Raw genomic sequence first — 27,342 nt, forward strand, 5'->3', positions numbered from 1 at the left:
GTTAGTGACTGATCTGTCTCCTTTTAGGAGCCTAAGAAAGCAAGTTCATTGGTTCCATTGCCATTTAGACAAATTGAGCAGAAACTTCCCTCTGGACATGATATAAGCTCACAGACTAGAAAAGAGCAAGGCAGGAGTGAAGCAACCTAATTGAATCTTTATTTCATGTCTGCTATTCACAACACAAGAAGTAACCTCTACATACAAATCACTATAATCTATATATGGATAGATATAGATATAGTTAAATAGATAGATAACTCCCATCCATCACATCAAAAACAAAAACCACCTCCCTAACCACTAGAGTAATCCCATAGTGGAATGGGTTACTGCATTGACCAGTTGAAGGAATTAATGAAATTTAAGTTGGATAACAGAAGATTCAGATGTCGTAAAGTAATCAAAAGGCTGCCCTGTGGAAGTGGGATTTAGACTTACGTTGCCTGGCACCAAAGCGTTGAACTAGGAAGGATGAGTGTAAGTTTGAACCAAATCGTCATACAGCCCAGGAAGGAAAGGAAGATGCTCGAGAGTGAAATTCTGAAAACACAAAGGGAAACAACTCTGATGGGGAGGGACGGGGATTGTCTAAAGAGAAATGAACGTATATGTCTATACAAGAAGACATTAAAAAAAAGAAAGATCTGAGGATTTGAGTGCACTGCAACTTCACCATGACTCAACAGATATCATTAATATCACACTGAGTCAATATCACACTGTATGTCAACAGTCCTTTGTTCTGATTTTTAAAGAATGGTTGAAGGAAAAGGAAATTTGATCCGGAAAAGAGAAGACTTTAAGGGATGCCATATGATAGAAGGACAGTTCTGCATGAATTTAAAGGACAGAATTAGGGGCAATGGGTAGACTTTGAGAGAAATTACTCTTAATGTTAAAGAAGAACGAAATAAAAACAGCTTCCTTACAGTTGGACAATTTGGTGTGGTTAGGGGGCACAGTGCTTAGAGCACCAAGCCTGGTATCAGGAAAACATCTCCCTGAGTTCAAATCTGGCCTCAGACGTTTCCTAGCTGTGTCCACAGGCAAGTCACTTCACCCTGTTTTCCTCAGTTTTCTCATGTGTAAAATGAGCTGGAGAAGGAAATGGCAAATCACTCCAGTATCTCTGCCAAGATGAACCCCAAATGGGGTCACAGAGAGTTAGACATGAACAAAAAACAACTTAACTCAACCAAACACAGAATAGGCCATTTCAGGAGCTCATGAGTCATCTCTTTCTAGAGAAGTCTTCATTCAAAGTCTGCTTGGCCACTTTGGGGGCACGAATCTAAGAGAATGCTTTTGTTCAAGCATGAATCCGCTAGATGACCCCGGCCATCCTTCCAGCTGCAATTCTATGACTTTGTGATTTCGTGTTCCCTCTTCACAACTAAAAGTAGATCTTTCAGATCTTCAGCTTTGAGGAGTTGACTATACTGATGCTCAAGAAACAGCAGCAACAGGTTTTTCTGTACAGAAAAATCCAAGTCTCTTTCCCATCCATTTAACTTGGTCATGATTTGGAAGTAATCCCCTTCACTTTAATCTCTTTTCCTTCTTGGAAGATTAATCATCCTGACTCTGGATGAAAATAATAATAATAGCTAACATATAGAACTTTAGAGTTTGTAACTGTTTATTTCACTTTATTCTGACAGTTCTGTGAAGTATATACTGCAATCCTTTTTTTTTTTTTGTAACAAATAAGGAAATTAAGGTCGAGAGAGATTTTCCCAGGGAGTAGTAAGTATCCAAGTCAGAATTCGATTTCATGTCTTCCTGACTCTAGGTCCCTCATATCCAGTAAAACAACTAGTTCCCTTTGGGCTGGGATACCACCCCACCCCCAAACATCTACCTATTGGCAATTAGAGGCAGTCAAGTGTAAGGTACTGCCCCTTTCTTATACACGGATATAGTGGTTGTGTGACAAATGCTGCTATTTCTCTAGAATAGGGGTGCTTAATTCAAATAGAGACAGATCCATTTGGGCCAAATATTGACTTAGAAAACTTCTAATTAGCATTGTCTGTGTTTTGTTATATTTTTGCTTATTTTGTTCAACATTTTAATCTTATCGGGACAGTAGGCAGTGTTGTGGCCCTTGGGCTGTGTGGTTGACGCCTCTGAGCTAGACTATGCCCATAATTACTAATTACAGTACCTCTAAACACTGGTACTTTTGTTATCTGTTTCCCTTTTCCTGCAGGCTCCTCTCTTCTTTATGTTGAGGCAGAATTTTGTGAGGAGAATTCCTGTAGAGATAGAGTTAGGAGACACCTGGGTGTCAATTCTGGCTCTGATCCCTACAAACTGTGGCAATCAGTCACTTGTTAAGATTACCAATTGCCCTGGACTCCCCATCCCTGCACCCCAGTCCCAGCCCTGATGCACTCTTCAGGGATGGGAGCTAACGGGAAACAGCGTGAGAGCTCTGCCACATCTGAGATGCACACTTCCAGATCATGTCTGATTTCAAAGCTTTTATCATTGTGGCTCCTCACTGGGCTTTGCTATGTGGTACTGAAGAAAGGAAGCCACAAACCATCATATGCACATTCTCGCTCACTATAGTGGCAATACCAGGAAAGGCACTCTGTGCCTCCTACCCATTTTCTCCCACAGTTTCACAAATCCATCCTCAAAAACTAGGTAACATGAAGCTCACCCTTATTACCAGATCCCCCCACACACTCAGGTGCTGCCTTACTGTCCAATGCTCTCATTTTACAGGTGAAGAAACTGAGGCAGAGGGAGATGAAGTAATTTGTCCCAGAGTCACACATGTGATAAGTGTCTGAAGCATTATCTGATATCAGGAGCTCTTGATTCTATCTGCTGTACTGCCTAGCTGACAAAGGGCCAGAAACTCTCATTTTCTTGAGTTCAAACCTGGCCACGGACTGTGTAACCATGGGCAAGTCACTTTACCCTGCTTGCCTCAGTTTTCCACATCTGTAAAATGATCTGTAGAAGGAAATGGAAAACCACTCCAGTATCTTAAAACCCCAAATGGGGTCACAGCTACGTAAATAGCTGGTAAAACTCGGAGTTTCTTGAATTCCGGTCCAGAGCCCCATTGCCTGTAAATCTGTAAATCACCAGCAAACCCAAGCACAACTGCCCTAGTTGTGGGCTCAGTCAACCTCCAAAGTTTTCCTTCCTTTGCAAAAATTGTGTATGTGCTTATGTGTATAGGTACTTCTCACTACTTATTTTGTTTTTTGTTGTATATTTGTACACAGCACTACTCAGATTGCTTAGAATAGGAAAGGAACAGCTGGGAGAACAGACTGATAGACATGAAGCAATTAAATGATTCTACAAGATGGCAGAAGAGAAATATTGTGCAAGATCAGAGAAGCAGAGAGACTGTGATGGGCCTAAAGAATCAGAGAACTAGAAAATCCCTCAGGCTTCATCTAGTCCCACCCACACCCATGCAGAAACTCCCATGACACAAAGCCTGATGAGTGGTCATCCAATCAATCAATCAATCAATCAAAAAGCATTAATTAAGTGCCTACTACATTCCAGGTACGGTGCTAAGCTTCCATTTGCCATCCTTTTCCAGGGAAGGAAAGGATAAGAAGTTCTATAGCTGTTGCACCTGCCTTGTAGTTACAGAACCTGAGTTCAAATCCAGACTGCCACTCACCACCTGCATGATCCTCAACAAGTCCCATAACCTCAATGAGCTTCAAGTTGTCATCTGTGCAGTCCTTTTTAACTTTAGATTTATGATGCTTTAACCAGAATATGCTATGACTCCCCATTTCCCGCCCCCACAAATGACTAGATAGAATTGTCATTTCCCATCCCATAGTTAGTGATAAGAACCAGATAGTAGGCCAAGGTTCTTCACCGGTTTGTTGTGTTTTTTTTTTGGCATCCTGGACCCCTCAGGCAGGCTGATGAAGCCTGTGGATTCCTTTTCAGAGCAATGTTTTTAAATGGACAAAATAAAAGAAATACAATTGCAAAGGAAACCAAATATACTAAAATAAAATTATCAAAAAAAATTAATAAAATTTTTGGACCCCAGGTCAAGAACCCTTGCTATAGGGGATAAAAAAAAAAATCAACAAACATCTATTAAAGCACCAGCTCTGTGTCAGGAACTGAGCTAAGTGCTGGATTCTTTCTCTGATTGAAGTGTTAATGTGGGTTTGACTAGAGTGGAAAAAGACAAAAGAGCCTAATGTAATTGAATTGCTTTCTTGGAATCCCAGCAAATTGCTAGACAACTCCTTCCCCACTTCCCAGCCCTTGCCCCGCCCCCCTCCCCCTAAGTATGCATCTTCCAGGCTTATTAATGTCTAAGAAAAAAGGAAATCCACCTTCTTGAAGTGATGGCTCTAAATTTATTTGATGAGATTTTGTTTTCTGACCATTTGTTTTAGAATCCAGTTTCATCTGTTAGCCTGGGTTTATTTTGTCATCTCTTAAGGTCAGATCATGAGATGAAAAGTGACCATTTCAGCACTGATGTTGCTCCCAGCATGTACTTAGGTCCTTACACATCAGCTAATAGGAATTACTTAGTGGAAGCAGAAACCAACTCAGCAAAAATCAATAGCTCTGCCGATGTCTTCCTCTGCATCCTCCCTTTATTCCTCCCTCCCTAACTCAGAATTCAGGATTATGGAATTTCAGAGCTGGAAGGGTAATCTGAAGCCATCTAATTCCACCCCCCAAAAAATCCTCTTAATAACATATTTGATAAACCGAGGCCCAGAAATGTTAAGTGATTTTCCAAGTTCACATACATCTTACTTGACAGAGACAGCTTTCAGCCTTAGCTTGGAGACCTCCAGCAATGGGGAGTTGCTCCACTTTGGGCTGGTTTGGGTTGTGTTGGCTTTCTTCACCCCAAATTGTAATTTGTCCCTCAATTCCTAATTAAGGACAATAAGGCAAACATCTCTTCCTAATGACAACTGTAGCTACAAATTCCTTGAAGTGTAATCCTCCCTGTGTGCAGATATGGGGATCATAGAATCATAAATCTAGAGTTAGGAGAAAGCATGTGACCTAGGAAGGTTGACCAACTTGAACAAAGTCATCTAGACAGAAAGCATCAGAAGCAGAGACTAAACCTAGGATGGCACCCTTCTCTCTTTCCTAATCCCCTTTTGCCTAAGAGGGAGACAGACTCCTGGGATACTAAAAAAAAAAAAAAAAAAGAAAAGAAAAAGAAAAAGCCTCTTGCCAAGGCTAAAGAAGGGTATTTCTTATTGCTGTCTCCAGTCTTCCTTTCTGAAATGGCCAGGGAGAGAGATCTTCTTACCCATCAGATGGATATGTAATGGTGGTCTTTGCCAGTAGATGCAAATATGCAGAGAGGAAAGACAAGCCAGAAACTACACGAGAGACTAGGAATAGCCCACTAAGGTGGGAGTAGTCCCTGAGGAAAGTCAAATTCTGCATGAAGAGAATAAGTCCAGGAAACGTGGACCAGGTGAATGAAGAGGAAATAAGCAAAGGAAATAGGAGATATCAAATGTAGACTGCAGCCTTCACTGAAGGCTTCATCCCAAGGACTAAAGAGTATGTTTTATTACAGAAAGAGATTAAGTGTGCTTTTAGTTTGGAGGAGGATCTTGCATTCTTTGTGGGGAGAAGGTATAGAGCCTGTATTCACTTAGAAATGTATACTAGTATCATCCTGTTACCTTACTCTTAATTTCTTACAAGATTACATGTTTAACTTTTTTTTTTTTTTTACTGTTTCTAAAATTCTATTTAAAAAAAAAAATTCTTTGCTGGACGCGCCAGCTCAGTGAGTAAATGAATATCAAGACCTGAGTAATCCATGTCACTTCCTATCATTCAACTATTACTGATTCATTCTTTTAGGCCAACCAGTTGCTACAGTAGTTATCAAATGTTCAAGGTATTTTAAATTGGATTATCATCACCATCACCTTCATTATTATCACCTTCACTATTGTGATCATTGTCCAAGTTAATTATCCTCAGTTTCTTCACTCAATGCTCATATTCTATGTTCTCCAGTTCTCTTGCTACTCTGGCCATCTGGATATTTGGCAGTTTGGCAGTTTGGTAATGTTCTTTGTCATATAGGAGTCTTTAATCACCAGACTTTTGCTTTTGAAACATCCATCCAGAGGTAGAGAAAGGTCAGTGACACAAGGAATAGAGCTGCCGTGAGGTGAACATAATTTTGGTGCATCATCTGTGCTCAGGAAATCATGAAAGGAGAAGACTGTGTTTTCCCTGGACTTTTTTCTTTTATTATTGAGTTTAGATTAGAATGACTAAACTATCAGCCAATCTGTCTGGCTCTGCTCTGATATCTTGTTCTGTACCTCTTCCTTACCACTCCAGGATCTTATCAGGACGAATTAATAATAGTAGTCTAGCCTAGCTGTGTCTTGTATTGGCTCTTGAGTACAATCTGAGCTGTTAATCTTAATGTCCCATGGCCTCTTTAGAGACAACCTGCCTTCATGTTTCTTTGGGTCAGCTGAACTCACGGAGAGCACTCTGCATAATTAAATCTGGGGCTGAAATCTAAAAAGTCCCTGGAGGCCTTTCATCTCTGGGATTGCTTCTTTAAATGAAATTCTTTCTAGCCTAAAAGGTGCTGAACATCTTCAGTTGTCCTCTACTAGTAGGCTGTGGACCCTGGGCAAATCGTTAACTTTCTCAAACCTTAGCTTCTTCGTTTGTAAGGTATCTTATAATAATGACATCTATAATGATATGTTTGGCGCCTCCTTCACTATTCTTAGACTCCAGTGAAATAATGGATGGAAATAAAGTGCTTTGCAAACTTTAGAGCCCTGTATAAATGTCCGTCATCAGTATTATAATTATCAGCACCTCCTTCCCATTATCTTTATGTTTGATGGAGCTCAGATAGAAATTGTCCTTTGACACACTGATCACCTTCTGTTATCCTTTGTGTTTCATGTTTGGCAAACTCGTACAAGTGGATGAAATGATTGATATTCATCACTGAATGAAAGCATAGGTGTGTAGGACCATCTTCTATAAAGTTAATAAGAGCACTTTCCAGGCAACTCCAAGAATAAATGACATTATGGGGATAACACCTCCTTTCTATAACTATATGCTTTTAATTTCTTCTACTGGGTCTCTATACTTGTAGGGCTTTCCTTAGCACTTAGTTTAAAGGCCATGAATGCTTGGTATGGTTACATCTAGTAAAAATACTATTCTTAAATTTATATGAACTAATATTGTGTCCAGTAAACAATCATTTTATTTATGATAATATAGTTTCAGTGAATTTTGCTTGTCAAATTCTCAAGGATATTTGGAGATTCTTATTTGCCGGATAGAGATTTGCCCCATACTCATTGGAGAATTGCATGCCTGCATTATATAATTCTCTACTTGGTAAATATCTTTATAAACATTCAATAGATCCAATTTTTTCGCCACCGACAGTGATATGTTGTACAATTTCTATCATTTCCTTGAAATGATGCATTGATCAGTAAGTCTGAGCTCCTTGAGAAAGATATTTCTACAGTTTCTGGCAGCAGGGATCTTTTTGTTGCATCTGTTTGTTTGTTTCAATTTAATTATTTATCTTAATTTTCAATATTCACTTCTACAAGGTTTGGAGTTCCAAATTTTCTCCCCATCTCTCCCCTCCCCCTACCCCATGACAGCATGTATTCTGATTATCCTTCCCCTAATCTGTCTTCCCTTCAATCACCCTTCTCTTATCCCATCCCCCTCTATTTTCCTGTGGGATAAGCTAGATTTCTATACCCCACAGCCTGTGTATCTCAGTTCCCAATTGACAGCAGTGATCTTATCCCATTATGCTATCATGAAATCTTTTCTTTCTGTAAGCAAATTCACGTGCCTTAGCCATTTGTCTAATACTTCTCTGCTGTTGTGCTGTTGGTTGAGTTAAAATAGTTATTAGCCATTGAGAGAGACCCTTTCATTTCCATTCTTGGATCTTTGCTGTTTCATAGACATCAGGTGGTAAATGTACTAATTTCTGTTATATTTAATAGGTCTAGTGACACATATCTATTATCTGCATTTGTTGTAGCTTCATAAAGTGGTGTCTGTTTGCCCAGGAAATACATCTGTAAAGTTTTAAGCTGTTTGTTTTGTGTTCTGACACCTTTTCTCATCTATTGTCACCCTTTCTGATGTGGAAGCATCCATCTTTCTTAAGTTGCTTTAGAGGAATGGAACCTGACTTTTGCTAATATTAATGATATTTTTAATTAGTGATGTTGGTAACATTAATGAGTTTTTCTTTAGCTATTTTAAAAATCTGACATCCTATTTACTATTCTAAATGCATATATTGGTATGAAGAGGGAGTTCATCACTCTGAAAGTGTTCTATTCATGGAACTTTGACTTCAAGATGCTATATTAGCAAGCTCCCTACCACATTCAGGATGGTGTTCTAGCACAAGTTCTTTGATCTGTTTTATAAAGCAAAGTAACTTTGGAGGGATTAAAAATCCTTCTTTAATTAAATGAATATAATTCATACACTAGTTCAGGGGAAAGGTTAACACTGTGAATGTGGAGAAATACAAGCACAGAAATTAACACAAACATCAACAGACAGGGCTCCAACTGTCTGACAAAGTAATACAACCACCTACATACACCACCTGAAGGGAGAACACCAACAACAACTGAATAGTGGAGAGCGGAGTGTCTTAATAAATGGCTACTCAGAGTCCCATCCAGGGAATCAAAAGGTTCTTCTCATAAGTGAAACCTCCAAAAGCAAAATACCAACCTCCCAGTATCTATAAGAAAGGCTCAGCTTCTGTTTGGCTCAGAGCAAGTAGGCACTAAACCTATGTGACTCAATACAGCTGTGAATTATCAGGGTTCAAAGGAGATCAATCCTTCAAATGCTTTCAGTGAGGTTGGGAAACTGAACTCCAAAAAGAAAACAATAAAAATCCCACTTTGTTTGCTCTTACAGAAGCCAATAAGTCTCTTGACATACATAGGTACCACTTTCTTCAAGGTAACTTTGTGCTCAACATTCCTTACCTAGAGAATATCAGGGAATCTCCTTCATCTCTTAGTTTTGTATTGAGCCTCTTGTTCTTAGAAAAAGCCTTCAGTTTCTTTTTGTTTTCTTAATGTACACCAAGAGTTATATTCTTAGTGAGTCTAAATAATTATCTGCAAGAGAAATTCATTAAACCATTTCTCCATGCCAGGCACTGTTCTAGGCATTGGGGATAAAATAATAAATATACAATAGTATTTTTAAGGGATTTATATTCTATGAGGGAAGATAATGTGTGTATATGTATGTGTAGATATATATATGTATATATATCTACACATACGTATTATATAAGTGTATATATGTATATGTATGAATATATGTGTATAAATATTTTGAAAACAAATACAAAAGAATTTGAGAATCATTGTATATAATATTTTCCTAGTTCTGCTTACTGCATTTTGTATCTATTCACGCAAGTCTTCCCATGCTTTTCTAAAGTTTTTATGATTTCTTAGAGTTCTTAGAGTTTAAGTAATATCCTATTATATTCATGTACCACAACATGCCTAGCCATTCCAAACTTGATGGCCATCTCTTTTGTTCCAGTCATTTACTACTATAAAAAAAAAAGTGCTGCTATGAATATTTTATTGTATATGAGACCATTCTGTCTTTGATATCTTTAGGGTATATACTTAGCAGTGGGATCACTGGGATAAAGCTATGGGCATTTTAATCATATTTTCTTTTAGCATAATTGCAAATTATGTTTTACAATAGTTGGACCAATTTTTACCTCCACCAGCAGCATATTAGTATGCCCTTTTTCCACTATTGAAAATACATATATTTAAATAGATATAGTTGATTTATCAGAAGTTTTTTTTAACTTTTGAGGATTCTGGACCCTTTGGGTAGTCTGATGAAATCTATGGACCTCTTTCAGAATCATATTTTTAATGCATAGCATTACGAAGAAAACCAATTTTTAATGAAATATAGTTATCGATATATATATATTGTTAGAAATACAAAAAAGCTCAGGGATATCAGATTAGAAATCCCTTATCTAGATATAGATGAATATTGCTTAAAACACATCATGTGGAACTCAAGTAGAGCTGAGAAAGTCAGATCAACATAGGCTAAATGCATCTTAATAATGATAATTATAGTGGCTAACATTTATATAGCACTTTAAGGTTCATGAACCATGAAACAAAGTTCTATCAAGTTACCTTATATAGACTGGGAAAAGCCATAGAGATTGATGGCTTATAATAATAATTAACATTTTTATAGAGTTTACTAAGTGCCGGGCATTGTGTTAAGTACAATTCTTATTTAATTTGATCCTCAAACCACTCTGGGGAGGTAGATTCTGTTATCCCCATTTTATAGATGAGGAAACTGAGGCAGATAGGAGTTAAGTGACTTATAGCTGCTAAGTGTCTAATGCTTGCTTTGAACTCAGACTTTCTGACTTTAGATTAGAAGAGAAAGGGTATCTCAAGGACATAGGATCATAAATTTAGATCTGCAAAGGACCCTAGAGGTTATGTTGTCCAATACTTCATTTTATAGAATTTTGAAGAAAAGGAAACAATGACACAGATGAAGGAAGGAAGAAATGTTCCTAAGGTCACACAGCAAGGTCATGGTAGGATATACCTGGATCTCCTGCCTCTTTATTCATTCATCACAGTTCCTCTTCTCTTCCTAATCTCTGTGAGCATGGGGGAAGGAGAAGTTGAAGCATTATTGCCTGTATTACCATGCTGTATTGTCCAGACTGAGCATCTCTGTCTGATAGAACAATAACCCAGCTCACGGTTCTCAACAACCCTGGGAGTTAGGCAGTATACATACCATCCCCATTATATAGAGTGATATGTTCCTAGTCAAACAGCTAGCAAGTGGAGGGATCTGGATTTAAATGATGGTCTCTGACCTCAAAGTCTGGCACTCTGCATGCCCCAGGCTTCTTGCTTCCTCATGGCTTCAGATGCCTCACTGTTTCTCTCTCTCTTCCTCAGGGGTTAGCCATGGACTTCATTGATCTTTGCTATTGTTGCTTCAGTGACCGTGGAACATCCAAGCTGTCCACTAAGCTGAGCAAAGATGCTCTTTTATAAAATCCTGAGAATTCCCAGCTGGGTTAGAATTCCCCTTTTGGCAGATTGCTCGGTGGAAGAAAAGGAGAAGGAAATGGATTTGGTTTTGTTTTTCCTTTCCCTAGCAATGTTCTCTCCTGCTCACATAGAGCATTTTTGGGGATATTAACTTACCTATGTTTCTTGGTTTTACAGATAGAACATGTGGTCCAGGGACATGCTGCCTACCCTGAATTGCAAGCAAAGGCATCAGCCAGGTAACTACTCTTTTCTTTCTTCCCCTATAGCCTTTGTAAGGAATAAAGTGCTTTTTATTTACATTGTTACACTTGAGCCTTCTAATACTCCCAATATTCTGGACTTAGAATTATATTAAATGTGTTTGTATCCTGCCTCTGAAAATCGCTGCCTGTGTGGCTTTGAACAAGTCATTATACCATGCTTGGCTTTAGTTTTTACTCACTTGCAAAATTAGGACACTAGATGGATTTAAGTCCAGCTCTGAGTTCTATAATCCTATCAGCCTTCATCACTAGGAGAGAAACAAGGCAGGGATTATTTCCATTTCTCAAATGCACAAACTGAGACTTAGAAAGAACTTAGTGAAGACAAGGTACTGACCCAAGATCTGTGAGTGTCTGTTCATTGGTCTTTCCCTGCCTCACAATGATTTCATCTGCACTTGACTAAGTTATAGGGTAGTTTTTTTTTTTCATGTGATGGTATGTGGGGCCAGGACTTCATGGCAAACCCTTGAATAGAGCTGTCAGATGAGCCTGAGAGGGCTCTCTTAAAGTAACCTGAGAGACAGCAGGGCAAAATGTACATGTAATAAGAGATCTTGGATGTTATCTAATCCAAGTCTATGTTTGGTAGATGAATAAACTGAGAGCTACAATTTTAGTGGACTAGGAGCCCAATTTGATTTAAAAACATAACATAACAAGTGTATAATAACAAGTTAATGTGATCTTGGCTACATTAAGAAAGATAGTAACCTGAGCTAAGGAGATGTGAGTCCCATGGTCCTCTAACTTTGGGAATATGGTGTTTAGTTCTGGGTCCTCATTTTAAAACCATATTAATCAATAATCAATCACTAAACATTTATTAAGTACCTACTATGTGCTGGGTAGTGTGCTAAACAATTGAAATACAAAGAGACAAAATGCAATCCCTTCATTCAAATAAGTTACAATGTAATGCAATTTTTTTTATTGATTTATTTTCATTTTTATCTCCTATATTCTCCAATGTTTCGCCTTCCCATAAGCAAGTCCTTATTGCAAAGAATTAAAATGAAAGAAAAAAGTTCAGCAAAGCTAACCAATTTAATGAAAATATCTTATAATATATTTGCTAAGTCTATAGACTTCAACCCCTGCACATTTTATGGATGCTGACAAGCTACAGAGGATCCAAAGCATAGTGGAGGGCTACAGCAATGCCCTGTGGGATGATCAAGTGGAGGCACTGGGAATATTTGGCAGGAGAAGACCTGCATGGGATACCATAGCTGCCCTCAAGTATCTAAAATGCTATGGAGTGGTGTGGGAGGGGGAGAAAGCAGTTAAACGTCTTCTGCTCCCCCTCTCCACCTAGGGAGCCTGGGAGGAGTCAGGGATCATAACATAAATTCAGAGCCAGAGGAATTTGATGTCATTTACTCCCAATTCTGTCATTTTACAAACAAGGAAACTGAGGCCCATGGAGTTTAAGAGATTTGACCAATGTCACAGACTAACAAGGGGCAGGGCACAGCTCAGTCTCAGGAACTGGCTAATTGTTGTACAGAGACAAACAGTATGGTACAGTGGAAAGAGGTACTGTGGAGTCAGAGTGCCTGGGTTCAAGTCCCTTCTGGCACTTAGCACCCATGTAACCAAAAATCACCTAATGTCCCTAGGCTTCAGTTTCTTCCTCTGCGAAATGAGGGAGTTGGACACCTCCCTTCTAGCTCTAATGGAACTTAGGACCATTCCGAGAAAAAAAAAAATCTCCTCATGATGAGAGCTGTTTAGAAAGTGGAATGAGCTGCCTCAGGAGGTAGTGAGTTCTCCCATATCTGGGTGGTACAAAGTGATACCATCCTACTTTGGAAAAATATCAGTGTCAACCCCAATCATCCAACCACTACTGATTCATTCCTTTGGGTCAATCCTTCACCTAGCATTTATCAAGCAACCACTCTGTACCAGTCACTGCCAAGTCCCACAAGACCTAAAGGATTTGGGTTTTAAAGTTTCTACTTTGAAAATGTGAATGCCCTAGGGAAGGCTGACATCTTAATCTCCTATCAGCTAACACCTCAGTTATCTCTTAGCACTTTAGCAGGAATTAGCAGGAGTGGGACCCAGCAATTGAGGAAAGACAGCGGGTGAACAAGAAGGACGAGAAGAGGCAGAGGAGGGCGGGGAGAAAGGCACCCAACTTTCCAAAGCCCGTCCCCTGTGAGAAGTGCTATCTGCCCATCATTTTTCTAGAGTAAGAGTGACTGCATCTTGATAAACTGTGCAGAATATGTCCCTAAGCAGTCTGGAGAAGGCATGGGGAGATGATGTAAAAACAAACAAACCCAGACAAGATGTCACTTAACTTTTCTTACTCTCAGCTTCCCCACATAAAACAAGGGTAATAACTATGCCTGTTAGCATCGAAGGAGATAATACATACAGAACACTCTGAGAATGTTAAAATGCTAAGTAAATCGGAGTTCTTCATCACCTTCCTCCTCTTCTTCTCTTTCTTTGTGATTCCCATCTCCAAATCTGGGCAGAGCTGTCATGCTGGCCTTTGTTTGGCACAGTTAGTACCACTGGGTGGAAGTTACAGAAGAGTCAGAGTCTGGCTCAGTGTTTGGAGAAATATATTCTAGTAATCCAAAAGGTCTGAAAATGTATCGAGCTGCCTCATAATGTAACCAGTTCACGATCAGTGAAATTAGTCAAGGGTAATCTGTCCCCCTCCTTGTCTGAAAGCTGCAGAGGGAATCCCTGCTTGAAATGAGTTGTACAAGATGCTCCTGCTGCTGCTGCTTCTGCTGCTGCTGCTGCTGCTACTACTACTACTACTACTACTACTACTACTACTACTACTACTACTACTACTACTACTACTACTACTACCACTACCATTACCACTACTACATCCACCACCACTACCACTCTTACTCCTCGTACCACCACTACCACCACCACCATCACCACCACCACCACCACTACTACTACTACCACAAGCAATAACAAACAATAATAAGATGAAAATGGAAAAAAGAGAAGGGAGAGGAAGATGATGAACTCAAATTTACACAGTATTTCAAGGTTCTCAGAGTGCTCTGTGTTTGTTATTTCATTTGATCTTCACAGCAACTCTTGAGGCAGGTCTAGTTATTACCTCATTTTGTAGATGGGGAAGCTCAGGCTGAGAGAAATCAAGTGGCTTGCCCAGGGTCACACAGCTAGTAAGTTCTGAGGCAGGACTTGAACTGAGATCTTTTACTCTGTATCCACCATGCGTTCAAGTTCACAGGAGAGCCTCTAAATTGTATGAATTTTTTTTTTTAATTCTGAGAAGGGGTTGCACAAGCACAGCTAAGCTCCAGTCATTCTAAATTCTCTCTTCTTTACTCTCAGTGGTAGTCTCATTAAATGCCCAGAAGGCCAAAGTAGGGTCCATTCATTGCTGATGCTTTGAAGCATGCTCTGCAGGTGTTCACGGCAGATTTCAAACTGACACGTCAGTGAGTCACATCACGTTGTCAGTTCTGGTTCCTCTGGTATTTCATTCTTTACTATCCCTATGAAGTCAGTCTTAGGTGCTGTAGTGGATAGCACATGGGACCTGATGTCAGGAAGTCCTGAGTTCAACTCTGGCCGCAGTCACTTACTAGGTGCACAATCCTGAGCAAGTCAGTTAACCCTCTTTGTCTCAGTTTCCCCATCTGTAAAATGAGGATAAAATAACATCTACTTCCCAAGGTTATTGTGAGGATTAAATGAGATATTTGTAAAATACTTAGCATAGTACCTGGCACATAACAAGTGCTATATAATTATTACTGTCTCTAATTATTATTTATTACATGTTATTAATTATAAGTATATTATCTGTAAAATGAGTTGGAGAAGGAAATGGCCAACCATTCCATACCTCTACCAAGAAAACCCCAAATGGGGTCATGAAGAGTCAGATATGACTGAAAAATGACTGAACTATAACACATACCTAGTTGTGGACATTATCTTCCCACTTTAAAATGTAAGCTCCTTGAAGGTAGGAATTGTCTGCCTTTCCTTGAGTTGCCTGCCCTTAGCACAGTGCACAATCCATAGTAAGCACTTAATAAATGCTTATTGACTGACCTCTGTGGACAAATTGTACCTGATGACCGTTGGGATGCACAGTGGGTCTCTGCCCATTTGAAAAATGCTCTAAAAATAAATTGAACAGAAATCTTTGTTTCAATGTTACTTTATAACGGACTCCCTTTCTTTTCTAAGAGACATTTCCCTCTCTTTGTTTAGCCTTGTAGTGATTCTTGCTGCTGTCTTTGCTTTTTAATCCATTTTCTGACTTTTCATTTGCTGACTTGATTTGACTTGTTGTACGACATCTCTTGGCACCACTGCTATTGGGTCCAGGACTTTCTGCATTTTTTAGGTTAGTCAGGTTGGCATTTTCCTTTATAGCTGTCTTCTTGCTGGCATCATTCCTCTTTTCTTTCTGCTAACTTCATCGCTTTATGAAAGGTTCAGATTTCCTGGTTTCCTCTGTCACTTGCACTTACCTCCCCCGTGATATAGTCCATGGCTTCTTAAACTTTTTCCACTCATAACCCCTTCAGCACTTCTGGGTCATGAGGGGTTGGGACCCATAGTTTAAGAAGTACTAAAGTCTACTATTTCCTGTACCCCCTTGTGCTACTAGGCCATTCTACTTTGGGACAGCTCTAGAACCATAGACTTAAAAACTGCAAGGGACCTTAGAGGCGATAAAGGCCTACCCCTTCATTTTATACATAGGGAAGCTAAGATTCAGCATGGTTACATAACTTAGTTCAAGGTCACTGAGTCAGCTAGAAAATATCTGAGGTTGGAGTTGAATCGTCTTCTTGGCTCCTACTGCATCACTCTGTTCCATACTCCATACTGCCTCTAGTCACGAAGAAGCTGGTTGCCCTAGAAGTTAGATTTCTTGAAATGGGCTGCTGGTTCATAGGTCCAGTCTTTCAAATATATTTCAAGTTTCTCTAACAGGAAGCCATTGCCTTGGCTTGTGAGTCTAAGGTCAAGGAGATGGTAGAAAGTCCAAGGGAGGCATTGAAGAGTTGGGGTTCAAACCATGGCATTGGTTCTGAAGTGTAATAGGATTATCATTGAGTACCTACCACATACCTATCACCAAGCTAAAAGTGATAGAAACCTTAACACACATGCAGGCCTTCTGACAGCCAGTCCTATATTGCCCTGCAAATCATCACCTCTCTGTATAATCTACAAGATAATCATTGAATACATGGTTTTATCTATAGTCCCCTATTTTTGTTCTACAGCATATATGGAAATGTTTGTTTCATGTGGTATTTGTTAAGTGCACAAAGGTCAGAAAAGTGAAAACAATAGTTGATAATGTTGAACTCTGGCAGGGTCTTCTCTTCCTGAAATCCTGTTGTTTAAGGGAAAAGGACCCAGGTAAGAGGAATGGACCTCATCTTTGCTGGATCCTTACCATGTGCTAGGCTCAGTGCTAAGACCAAACAAAGCAAAATAAGGACTTGCTCCTGGCCTCAAAGAGATTAGTTTAGCTCAGGAAACAGGAGCCTGATGTAGTTTTGGTTTTGGATCCCTAGTACCTGCCACTGGACCTGGAACAAAAATAGAGAGATGGATGGATGGATGGATGGATGGATGGATGGATGGATTGATGGATGGATGGATATATGGATGGATGGATGGATATATGAATGGATGGATGGATGGATGCATGGTATCATTGCACAAAGTGTTGGATTTACAGATAGAATAAAACAAGACAGTCCCTGCCCTAAAGAACCTTATAATTAATGAAGGAAGATAATACATAAACCAGCACTAAGAAAAAAGGTTGGCATGAAGACTATGGAATGGGGTATAGATGCCTTAAGTGACAGACTGGGGATTTAAACTCAGACCACTTAACTCCATCTCTGAAAATCTTCCTGATGTAGAACATCCCTATCTAAATTTTAAGATAAATGAAATGAGATTCTGAGACCATCAGGATCTTCTCAAGAAGACCATCAGCTTCCAGTTGTTAGGAAATGCAATTCCTTCCTTTTTTTCTTTCTTTACTTCCTTCCTTCATCTTCATCTTCTTCTTCATCTTCTTCTTTGTCTTCTTCATCTTCTTCATCTTCTTCTTCATCATCTTCTTCATCTTCTTCTTCATCATCTTCTTCATCTTCTTCTTCTTCATCTTCTTCTTCATCATCTTCTTCTTCTCTTTCTTTCTGTCTCTCTCTTTCTCTCCCTCCCTTTCTCCCTTCCTTTTGTAGAACATTGTACAAGTCACTTAACCCCAATTGCCTCATCCTGGGTCATCTCCAGTCATCCTGATGAATATCTGGTCACTGGATTCAGATGGCTCTGGAGGAGAAGTGAGGCTGGTGACCTGCACAGCCCTCCCTCATTCAAAACAAAGTCAAATGTGTGTCATGTCATCATTTCTCTGGTGGCATGGTCTTCTTTGGCAACGAAGGACGAACACACACACATTGTAGTTTCTCACGTATTTGGCAATTACCTGAATTATTCAGATAGCTGAATTGTAACTTTTTAAATAACAAAAATTACAACATTTGCCAATGAAATATATCTGCAAGGCATTATATACTTCCCCGCCTTAGTAAATCACATGATGGCCCATTTTATTTTTCTTGGCAACAATGTTTCTAAGGGTATCATTAAGTTTTGCAGTAACACAGTAATAAAAGTGATAGCTTCCATTTGATAGAGTTCTTTAATGTTTACAAAGCATCCTATAGGCTTTTTCTCCTTTGAGGACTTTATCCAACTCAGTTCTCTCATTCTCTGAGCCCTATGGCATAGCATCTGGTGTCTCTTGGTTGTAGTCAATATCATAGTCAACTTCAATTGACTTAATGACATCACTTCCACTTTCTATGCCTCAATTTATTTCTACAATGGGGAAAAGAATATTTAATAATGACAGAGGTTTTTCGAAGATCCAACCATAACTCCTCTTTGCTTTCTCTTTGCTTATTTCCCTGCTGGGTGCTTAAGATCATACATTTAGTTCTTCAAGGGACCTCAAAGACCATCAATTCCAATCACCTCATTTTACAAATGAGTAAACTGAGGTCCAGAGAAGCTAAGGGCCTTGCACATGGCCACACAGTAGAGTCAGGATTGCTTGTCCCCAATCTCTAGCTCTAATTGTGTTATTAGCTAGCTGGACCTATACATGCCTAGTACCCTCTAGATGAGGAGTAAATGGTCACCATACAAAAAGCATTAGAAATTCTCCTAGTTCAGCACCAAGGAGGTGTAACGCAAGGGTAGAATTATGTGAATAATGACATAAATTAGTTCCTTTAATGCCTTCCAAGTGCATTTCATTTTGAGTGATCGACTCAGATAGCACACATGGCTAGGTATAATTGAAAAAATATGGAGTTGAATGGTTTGGTTCAAAGTATAAATATGCAGCTGTGAGGAGGTCAGAAGTCAAAGGGGTAACGCACATGTCAAGTTCCCTTAGGGATCTCATTAGTGCATGATTGACTATGGATGGGAAAGCTAAATGAATATCACTGTTTGGGTCTACAGTAAATGAGACAATGACCAATCAATAGTAATTAGGGCTAGTTTCTGTTATTGACCCAGACACTTGAAACCAAATGCCCTACTTTGAGATTCCTGAGGAGTCAAAATGAAAAGATTTATAAGTGTGCTATTTATGATAGGACAAGAGAGAAAGAGAGGGGGAGGAAGGGGGAGAAAGAGAGGAGAGGGAGAAGAAAGGGAGGGAGAAAAGCCGGAATAGAAAAAGGGAAGGAGGGAAAGACAAAAGTAGGGAGGGAGGAAGGGAGAGAGCAAAATGAGGAGAGAAAAGTGAAATGACAGGAATTTAGAAAGGGAAGTGGAGAGAGAGGAAAGGAGAGAGGGAGAAAGGGAAAGTGAAATGGAGAGAGACAGAAAAGTAGAAAGTGAAGGAGGGAAAGAGAAAGGGAGAGCAGAAAGGGACAGAGAAAATGGAGAGAAAGAGAGAGAGAGAGGGAGGAGAAGAAGAAGAAGAAGAAGAAGAAGAAGAAGAAGAAGAAGAAGAAGAAGAAGAAGAAGAAGGAGGAGGAGGAGGAGGAGGAGGAGGAGGAGGAGGAGGAGGAAGAGGAGGAGGAGGAGGAGGAAGAGGAGGAGGAGGAGGAGGAGGAAGAGGAGGAGGAGGAGGAGGAGGAGAAGAAGGAAAAGAAAGGGAACAGAAAGGAAAATAAGACAACTAAAAGGGAAGGGAATCCCTTGTCCTAGAAGCATTTAAGCCATTTTGAAATGAAAAGTGATTAGGCCTGTTCCAGATTCTTGATATCTGGCTTGTTTTCAGGTTTCATTTGCTTTTTGGCCAAAGGTTAAAGGGAGACTGCCCTAGACAACCTGGTTTGGCCCTCTCCTATACAGATGACACTGCCTGCCCCTTTTCTTTCTTCAGCTTTCCCAGAATTGTGGACCATCAGAACTGGAAGGGTCTATAGTGTGTCAAATGCCAGAGCCCAGCTTTTTATGACATAGACTATACAATGTCGGTGATAGAATATATGTTAGAATGAGGAACTTCAAGGATGGAAGGATCCTTCAAACACAGACTGTCTGTACCAAGAGCAAAATGAGGATGTGCCCTGGCAGGGGCAGGAGGTAGCTTAGAATAAAGGCTTCACAACCGGCCCCTTCTGACCTGCCTAGTCTCCTAAATGCTTGACTTGCCTGCAAGGGTTTGAGAATTCATTGACTGTATCTTCCTTGCTGTTCCCCGCATTGTTGCTTGATCCCCCATCTTCACACCTGTCCCTGTAGTGGGATGCTCTCCCTGCTCACTTCCTCTTCCTAGCTTCTCTGACTTTCTTCAAGACTCAGACTGAATCTCCCTCCTGTAGGAGGTCTCTTCTAGTCCACCCCCCTCAATGCTTTCCCTCTGAGATGCCCCTCTTTCCCATCTATACTGTCTGTCTCAGGTATGTCCATAGTTATTTGCAGGTTGCCTTCTCCATCAAAATGTGACCTCCTTAAAGGGCATTATATTTTCTTTGTGACTTAGCAAAGTGCTTGGCACATTGGCATTATTTAATAAGCATTTGTTGATTGATAGATTAAAAATGACAGAACGAGAGAGGAGCTTAGAACCTAAAATGTCTGAGCTGGACAGATCCTTAGAACCAAGAATGGTAGAGCTGGGAGGGTCCTTAGAGATCACAGAATGTCAGAGCTATGAGGAATCTTAGAACAGAGTATACTAGAGTGTAAGGGACATTCAAGGCTATCTGGTCTAACTACCTTATTTTATAGGCCAGGAAATGAGGCACAGAGAGGGGAACATGTCCTAGGTAGCACAGCAAGCTAGTACTAAATCCTAATAGTTCTACAACTATTGGAATAAATTAAGCTTAGGAGCCTATACCAATAATTTACATTGGCCACTGCCAACATTCCCTGATCATTTTGCAGTGGCCCCTGATCCATGCCGCTTTTTAAAATGAAAGTAAATTAATATTAACCTTCAAGAGAAGTAGGGATAGCTAAGGAAAGGGGACTTCAAAAAGGAAATTATCATCATTGATTTTTGTTTCTAATGATGTCAAAGCACATAAAATAATATCAGTTTTGCTATTTCCCCTGCCCTGGAGGAACATTTGATCTTTTCCTTTAGTTCTGATTTGCCCGAATTGGTAGTTTCATACCCAGGGCACAGGAAACGACAAAAAAGTAGTGAAAAGAAGACATGGCAAGAACTCTACTCCAACAACTTCTAAAATCAGGATTTTAGAGCATGAAAGGATCCAAGTTGTTCATATGATCATTATGCTGAAGCTGGAGGACTACAGAAGCCATCATCCCCCTTTTTATGTATGAAAACTTGAAGCCCCATGCTATTCAATGGCTTGTCCAAGATCATCCAGAGGTAGAATTTGATCTCACATCCCCTGACTCTAGAGCCAGTGTTCTTCCTTCTGTACCTTACTTTCCATCCCCTTGTTTTTTTAAAGAGGAAATTTAGATCAAGGTTAAAAGATGTTTCCAAAGTCATACAGCAAGCTTGTGGCATAGCTGGGAGGTATTGTCACAAAGAACAAGGAAAACTGAGTCTAAAGGTCTAAATTTAGCTTTCAAATATGCCATTTATTTACTGGATAACCATGGATAAGTTCCTGAATCTTTCTGGGTCTCAGTTTCCCAATTGCAGAAACTTTACTTCTCAGAGTTAGAAAAGATTCCAAAGGTCGTCTAGCCTAACCTGCATTACATTATCTCCAAAAATAAAATGGGGGAAATAAGAGTGTGCTGGTTTTACAATGTTGTTCAGGAAAAAAATATATATGCTTTGTAAACCCTAAAACCCAAGATAAATATGAACTATAGAAATTAGTCTGTCATGTCAATCAACAAATACTTATTAAGTGTTAACAGAATTTTAAAATATAGACTCAGCTGGACTGGTCTCTAACCTGTGGATGGCCAGAGATGAGCAAAGCAAACCAGATACAGGTGAATCAGGAATAAATTAGAAGCTTAATTGCAGTGAGGAAATCAGGCTTACAAGCAAAGTCCTCCTGAGAAGGAAGGCTTGCTTCCTTGTGGCAGGGGTAAGGTTTTTAAGCATGAAAATCACAAAAAGATGGGATCTAACAGTCATTCTTAGGTCTTGAGTAAACAGTTCCCACAGCAAGTCCATGATTGCAAGGTGTTTGGGGGACAATACAGGCATTCTTGGATCATTTGAGAGCAGTCTTCGATCATTAGAATCAGAGCCTTGTGACTGTCTCAAAGTCATTGAGCCTTGTGGTCATTGAGCAGGGTATAGAACCAGAGTTAGTGCAGCAGGAACAGGCGTGAAGCACCTGGTTTGGTTTACAAGCGAAGGGGTTGTTCAGATTGTCAGGGGATGTGATTGATCACTTTCTGCTGCAGAATCTCCTGGGAAATAGAGAACCGTAAATTTCAGTTCTGTGGTGGCTGAGAGCAGGCAGAGGGTGCATGCAAAGGATTGTTGTTATGCCAACCTCAGGGCCTTAGCTCTGGAAAACAATATCTTGACATAAACAATGACTTTGTGCCAAAAAATGTGCTAAGCTACAAAAAAGTTTTAATAAGAAGCATACAAGGTCAAAGATGGACAGGGCCATAGAGATCACATATCCCATTTGACAGATGCAATCACTGAGGTCCAGAAAATGAGGTGATTTTTTTCAAAAGTCCATGACTCTGGCCAGTCCAAAGTTAGCTTCTGATTTCCAAGTCAGTGAATTCAGACCTCTTTGCAACATTCAAGGAAGAGCAGGGGTTGGTGGTGTGTGTGTGGGGGGGCTGGGGCAGTAAAGAAGGATTGTGACTTGTAAGACCTGGTTGGAGGGACTAGAGATGTTTTGCCAGGAAAAGATTTTGGGTAAATGTGAGATGAATAGTAGTGCGATGTATAGCATGTTGCGGGAGGGGTCTGGAAGGCCTGAGTTCAAATTCAAACTTTGCCACGTACTTGCTGTATGATCATGGACAAATCACTTCTCCCAACCTCAATTTTCTTCACTTTAAAATGGTCATAATTGCGTCTTCTTCCTAGGATTGTTATGAGGCTAAAATGAAATAATGTACTCACAGGTCTTTGCAGACCTTAAAATGTTATGTAGATTAAGCTGTTAATGAGTATTTAGGGGTTCATCAGACCAAAGAGGGATTCTCTTGTGCTTGGTCCCAGAATTCAAAATCAGAAGCAATACGTGTAAAATGCAAAGAAGCAAATTTGACCTTGATGTCCTGAAACTTTTCTAATGACTTGGAGCTCTCTTACCTGGAAAGGACTCTTTCTGGAGGTAGTGAGTTTCCTGTCACCAGACATTAAGGCTGGAGGAAAGCAAGCAAATTTGGGGGTTTGAACACCTGGTTTCAAGTCCTGTCTCTGATTTTTACTATCTCTGCAAGTAAGTCATTTAATGTCCCTTGACCACTATTTCCCCATCTGTAAAATGGGGAGAGGGTTGGACTTTATTGGCTTCTTGAGGTCCTTTCTGGTTTCTACTTGATGATGATAAGATTATGGATAAAGATCTGGGAGGTACCTCAGAAACCATCCACTCTAAACTCTACATGTTGAGATGTTACAGCAAAGGTCTACGGAAGTTAACTTGTTCACCAAGAAAGGGACTTGTCCAAGGTCACTCAAGTAGTAAGCATCAGGGGCAGGATTTGAAACCAGGTGTTCTGACTCCAAAGTTAACACTCTTTCTAGCACACTTGTATGAGGAGGGGCCACTCTGGGGAATGTATGCTGGAGACAGAATTCTTGGTCAGGTGTGGATTGGACTAAATGGCCTGTGAGGTCTCTTCCAACTCTCAAAATCAATGATTCTTCAGCCATAATCACTTTCCAGTACAATGCTCTTCCCCTGAAAAAGATTCATCATCATCTGCTTTGTTGTTGCACCCTAAGACCTTTCGATCTGACTTGCAGTTGAAACTAGCTTTACTTGTTATCTCCCCAAGAGAATGGATCTACTTGAGAGAATGGCCCATCTTTTCTATTTGTATCCCCAGTACTTAGCTCTGTGACTTGAACATAGCACTTAATAAATGTTTTTCTTTCTTCATTTTTTAATTCCCACCATACAACGTTCCTTCCCACCTTTGATATCCCCCTCCTTCCCTGCTTTCTCCACTACAGTCCAATCATGGTGCTCAGCATGAGAACTAACATGTTCTTCCCCACATTCCTACTGCCATATGCTTTCCAGAGGTCATGCGCAGCATCTAGTGATAGAATAATTTTCTCCTGACTTGGGTTACAACTTGTGGCATCCTCCACTTTGGGGTCATCTTGAATCATATTCCTGTATTTCACATAGAAAATGAAATGTTTTCTGTTCACTGAACTGTTGACTTCCCTACCCCCATGGACAAAAAAAAAAAAAAATGGACTGACTTTGTCTTCCAGATTCCAAAGCATCTATACATATTTGAATAGTCACCTGGATTCCATTAAGAAGTCTCTGCCTGTGGGTTTTCTCACTGTTGATTTACATGTTTGGCCAGATTTCCATGGCAACCGATCTCCCTTAGCAGACCTGACACTGAAGGGCATGGTGAGTATCTGCCTATGTTGGTGCAAAAAGGCCAATGGATGAAAGGGTGAGAAAGTTTGGAAGGAGCAGTGTTCAGAGTGAAGGTTGGGAAGACAAGTATCCCATTCAGAGGCTCTGATGGAAGAGCTTTTATTGTTGTCTACTCCTGAGACCTGATGAAAATTCAAGATGTTTCTGAGCCAAGACAGCATCCCCAGACAGGTTGTTTCTGACCCTTTACAACTGCTGACTCTCCCAGAGACTGGCTTGCTGAAAATCCTGAGTCTCTTTCTTCATTTTTTTTTTTACTTGAAATATCTCAGAAGTTTTCCAAGTGGTGTTTTCCAACTCATTCCTAGGCAGTGCCATGTAAATAGTGCTGTCCATGCTCTCATTCAGCATAGCTGGACATCAACCTGAACCCTCAGTCCATGAGTCAGGGCTACTCACAAGGCGTGGTCTAGACTGCAAGTGTTGGCTAAAAGTGGTGTAGAAGAGAGGAGGGAGGCGTAGAGAAGCCAAGGAGGACTCAGGGACTATGAGATTTAGAACTCTCAGGCTGTGTGACCTGGGAAAAGTACATGGGGCATAAGATCAAAAGAATATAGGGGCATAAAAGCTACAAGGGACCTTATAAGGGCCATCTGGGACAACTTCCTCATGTTACAGTAGAGGAAACAGTGTCAGAGAAGAGAAGGGCCTTATTCAGGGAGCCACAGCTAAAAGAAGCTTCAAGCTTAGCTCCTATATCACTAAGGCAATTATTTTGGAGAACAGGAGGAGTCCCCAGATCATGTATTTAGAGTTGGAGGTCATCTGCTCCAATGATCTTATGTATCAGATAAGGAAACTAAGTCTTAGAGAGGGAAGGGACTTGATTGAGATCACAAAGTTGGAATTTAGACCCAAGTCCTCTAAGCCCCAAGTACATTTTTTTTTTTTTATCATACCACTATGCCTGAAGACCTGGAGTCATGGATCTACACCTTTAAGAACCCTTAACAGTCATCTTGCCCAAGTTTTTTGTTTTTACAGATAAAGAAAGAAATGGAGGTCTAGAGAAAGTTACACAATGTCCCGTGATCATACAGTTAGTGGTAGACCCAGGATTCCAGCTCACACTCTGTGAGCCCCAGTTCAGGGCTGTTTCCACTGCACCATACCTTGGAGTTCATCTAATGCAGTGTAACAGCAAACACCCTGGCACATCCAGGATGACCTGCTGGCACAGGTTCTTAGATCTGCTTTTCTAAGGAAAGCAACTTTTGAGGGGTCAACAATCCACTTTAATTACATTCACCAAGAGAGACAACACAAGCAGAGAAATAAGACAAACAGACAGGGCTTCTGACTGACTGACTATAAACAGTACATACATCACAGATCAACTCTCTGACCATTAACTACATACATACTTACGGAGAGAGAAGCACCAACATCTGGGTTTTCAAAGCAGCTACCCAGAGTCTCATCTGGCCATATCACACAAACATTCTTCCAAAGAGTAAGCCCCCAAAGCAACACCTTACCTCAGAGTGCAAATACCCTTTTCAGAGCTGGAGGCCATCATGACCCTCAGGGACCCAGTGCCTCATTAATAATTAACTAAAGGTGTAGGCCTTCCTATAAAACAAGCCTCCCTTAATCAAGCTTCCTTTAATGGGCTACACCTAAGGTCTATTAATGGGTGGAGAAGACCTTTAACTCTCATGGTTGTTTACATTATACCCAGGGGTTCTTTGGGCCTTTAGACAGTTTGGATCAAGCCTATGGATCCCTTCTCAGAATCAGGTTTTTAAATGCATAAACTGAAATATGTGAAATTACAAAGGAAACAAATTCTGTTGAAATACATTCATCAAAATAAAAAAAATGCGCCCCAGATTAAGAAGCCAACCACTTAATTTGACAAATGAAAACAAGTGTGGCCAAAAGAAGTGACCTGATAATTGCCCCAAAGAACACAGCCCATGTAGGAAGTGTCCATCGGTACTTGAATCCAAGTCTTCCTGAAGCCCAGGGCCTGTCTTCTGCCCATTATGTCATGCTTCCTCTAGGGCCATGCAGAAAGGGGCCACACTGAGAGTTCCCTTACAATGATTAAATCATGGGTCCAGATCTCCACAACTCCCCCCAAAAATTGATAATTAAAAGGAAGCATGAGTACATGGACTATTACAGGGAAAATCAAATTGTGCTTTCTTTGGGTAATTTGATAGCTATTGGGGTAATGATCAGTCAATCAATAAACATTTATTAAGGAGTTATTATGTGCCAGTCAGCTAGTTGGCAGAGTAGATAGTGTTGGGCCTGGAGTCAGGAAGACTTGAGTTCAAATTTGGCTTCAGATTTGAACTAGCTATGTGACCCTGGGCAGGTCACTTAATTCTGTTTGCCTCACTCTCCTCATCTGTAAAATGAGCTGGAGAAGGAAATGACAAATCAGTCCAGTAACTTTGCAAAGAAAACCCTAAATGGGACATGAAGAGTCAGACATGACTGAAAAAAAATGATTCAACAACATGGACTAGTCATTAAGTGCTGGTGACCTCAGGGGGATTCCTCTTAAAGAGACAGCCTATACATAAATCTATACATAGCAAATCCATACAGAGTAAATGGAAGGTAACCTTAGAGAAGGGGAGAAACTAGCAGCTACAAGACTGGGGAAAGTCTCCTGGGGAAACGGATCTGGAGATGAGCCTTACAGGAAAACTGCACAGGTGGGAAGCAGTCAGACTTTAAACTCCAGTGGAGCAGATTCATGAAGGGAAAATGGACAAAAGGGTGATTCAGAGATTGCATTATTTGGGAAATGCGAAGGAATCCTCTGATGCCACATGGATGCCTTTCTCCAGTGGCTCATGGGAGCAGAGGAGGAGTGGGCATAGGCAGGAGGCA

General features: G+C 40.3%; 1 protein-coding gene across 14 annotated transcripts in view; it reads left to right on the forward strand.

The window, feature by feature from the left end:
• FGGY (FGGY carbohydrate kinase domain containing) overlaps nt 1-27,342 on the forward strand; it is a 537,121-nt gene that overhangs the window by 404,839 nt on the left and 104,940 nt on the right. For all 14 annotated transcript variants that reach the window (XM_072649657.1, XM_072649652.1, XM_072649650.1 and 11 more), the window contains 2 exons: nt 11,322-11,383; nt 24,315-24,462. In XM_072649657.1, coding sequence (XP_072505758.1) covers nt 11,322-11,383; nt 24,315-24,462 — 210 coding nt within the window. The remainder of the gene's footprint in view (nt 1-11,321; nt 11,384-24,314; nt 24,463-27,342) is intronic.

This window comes from Notamacropus eugenii, chromosome 2 (assembly GCF_028372415.1).
Source record: "Notamacropus eugenii isolate mMacEug1 chromosome 2, mMacEug1.pri_v2, whole genome shotgun sequence".
Taxonomy (NCBI): Eukaryota; Metazoa; Chordata; class Mammalia; order Diprotodontia; family Macropodidae; genus Notamacropus; species Notamacropus eugenii.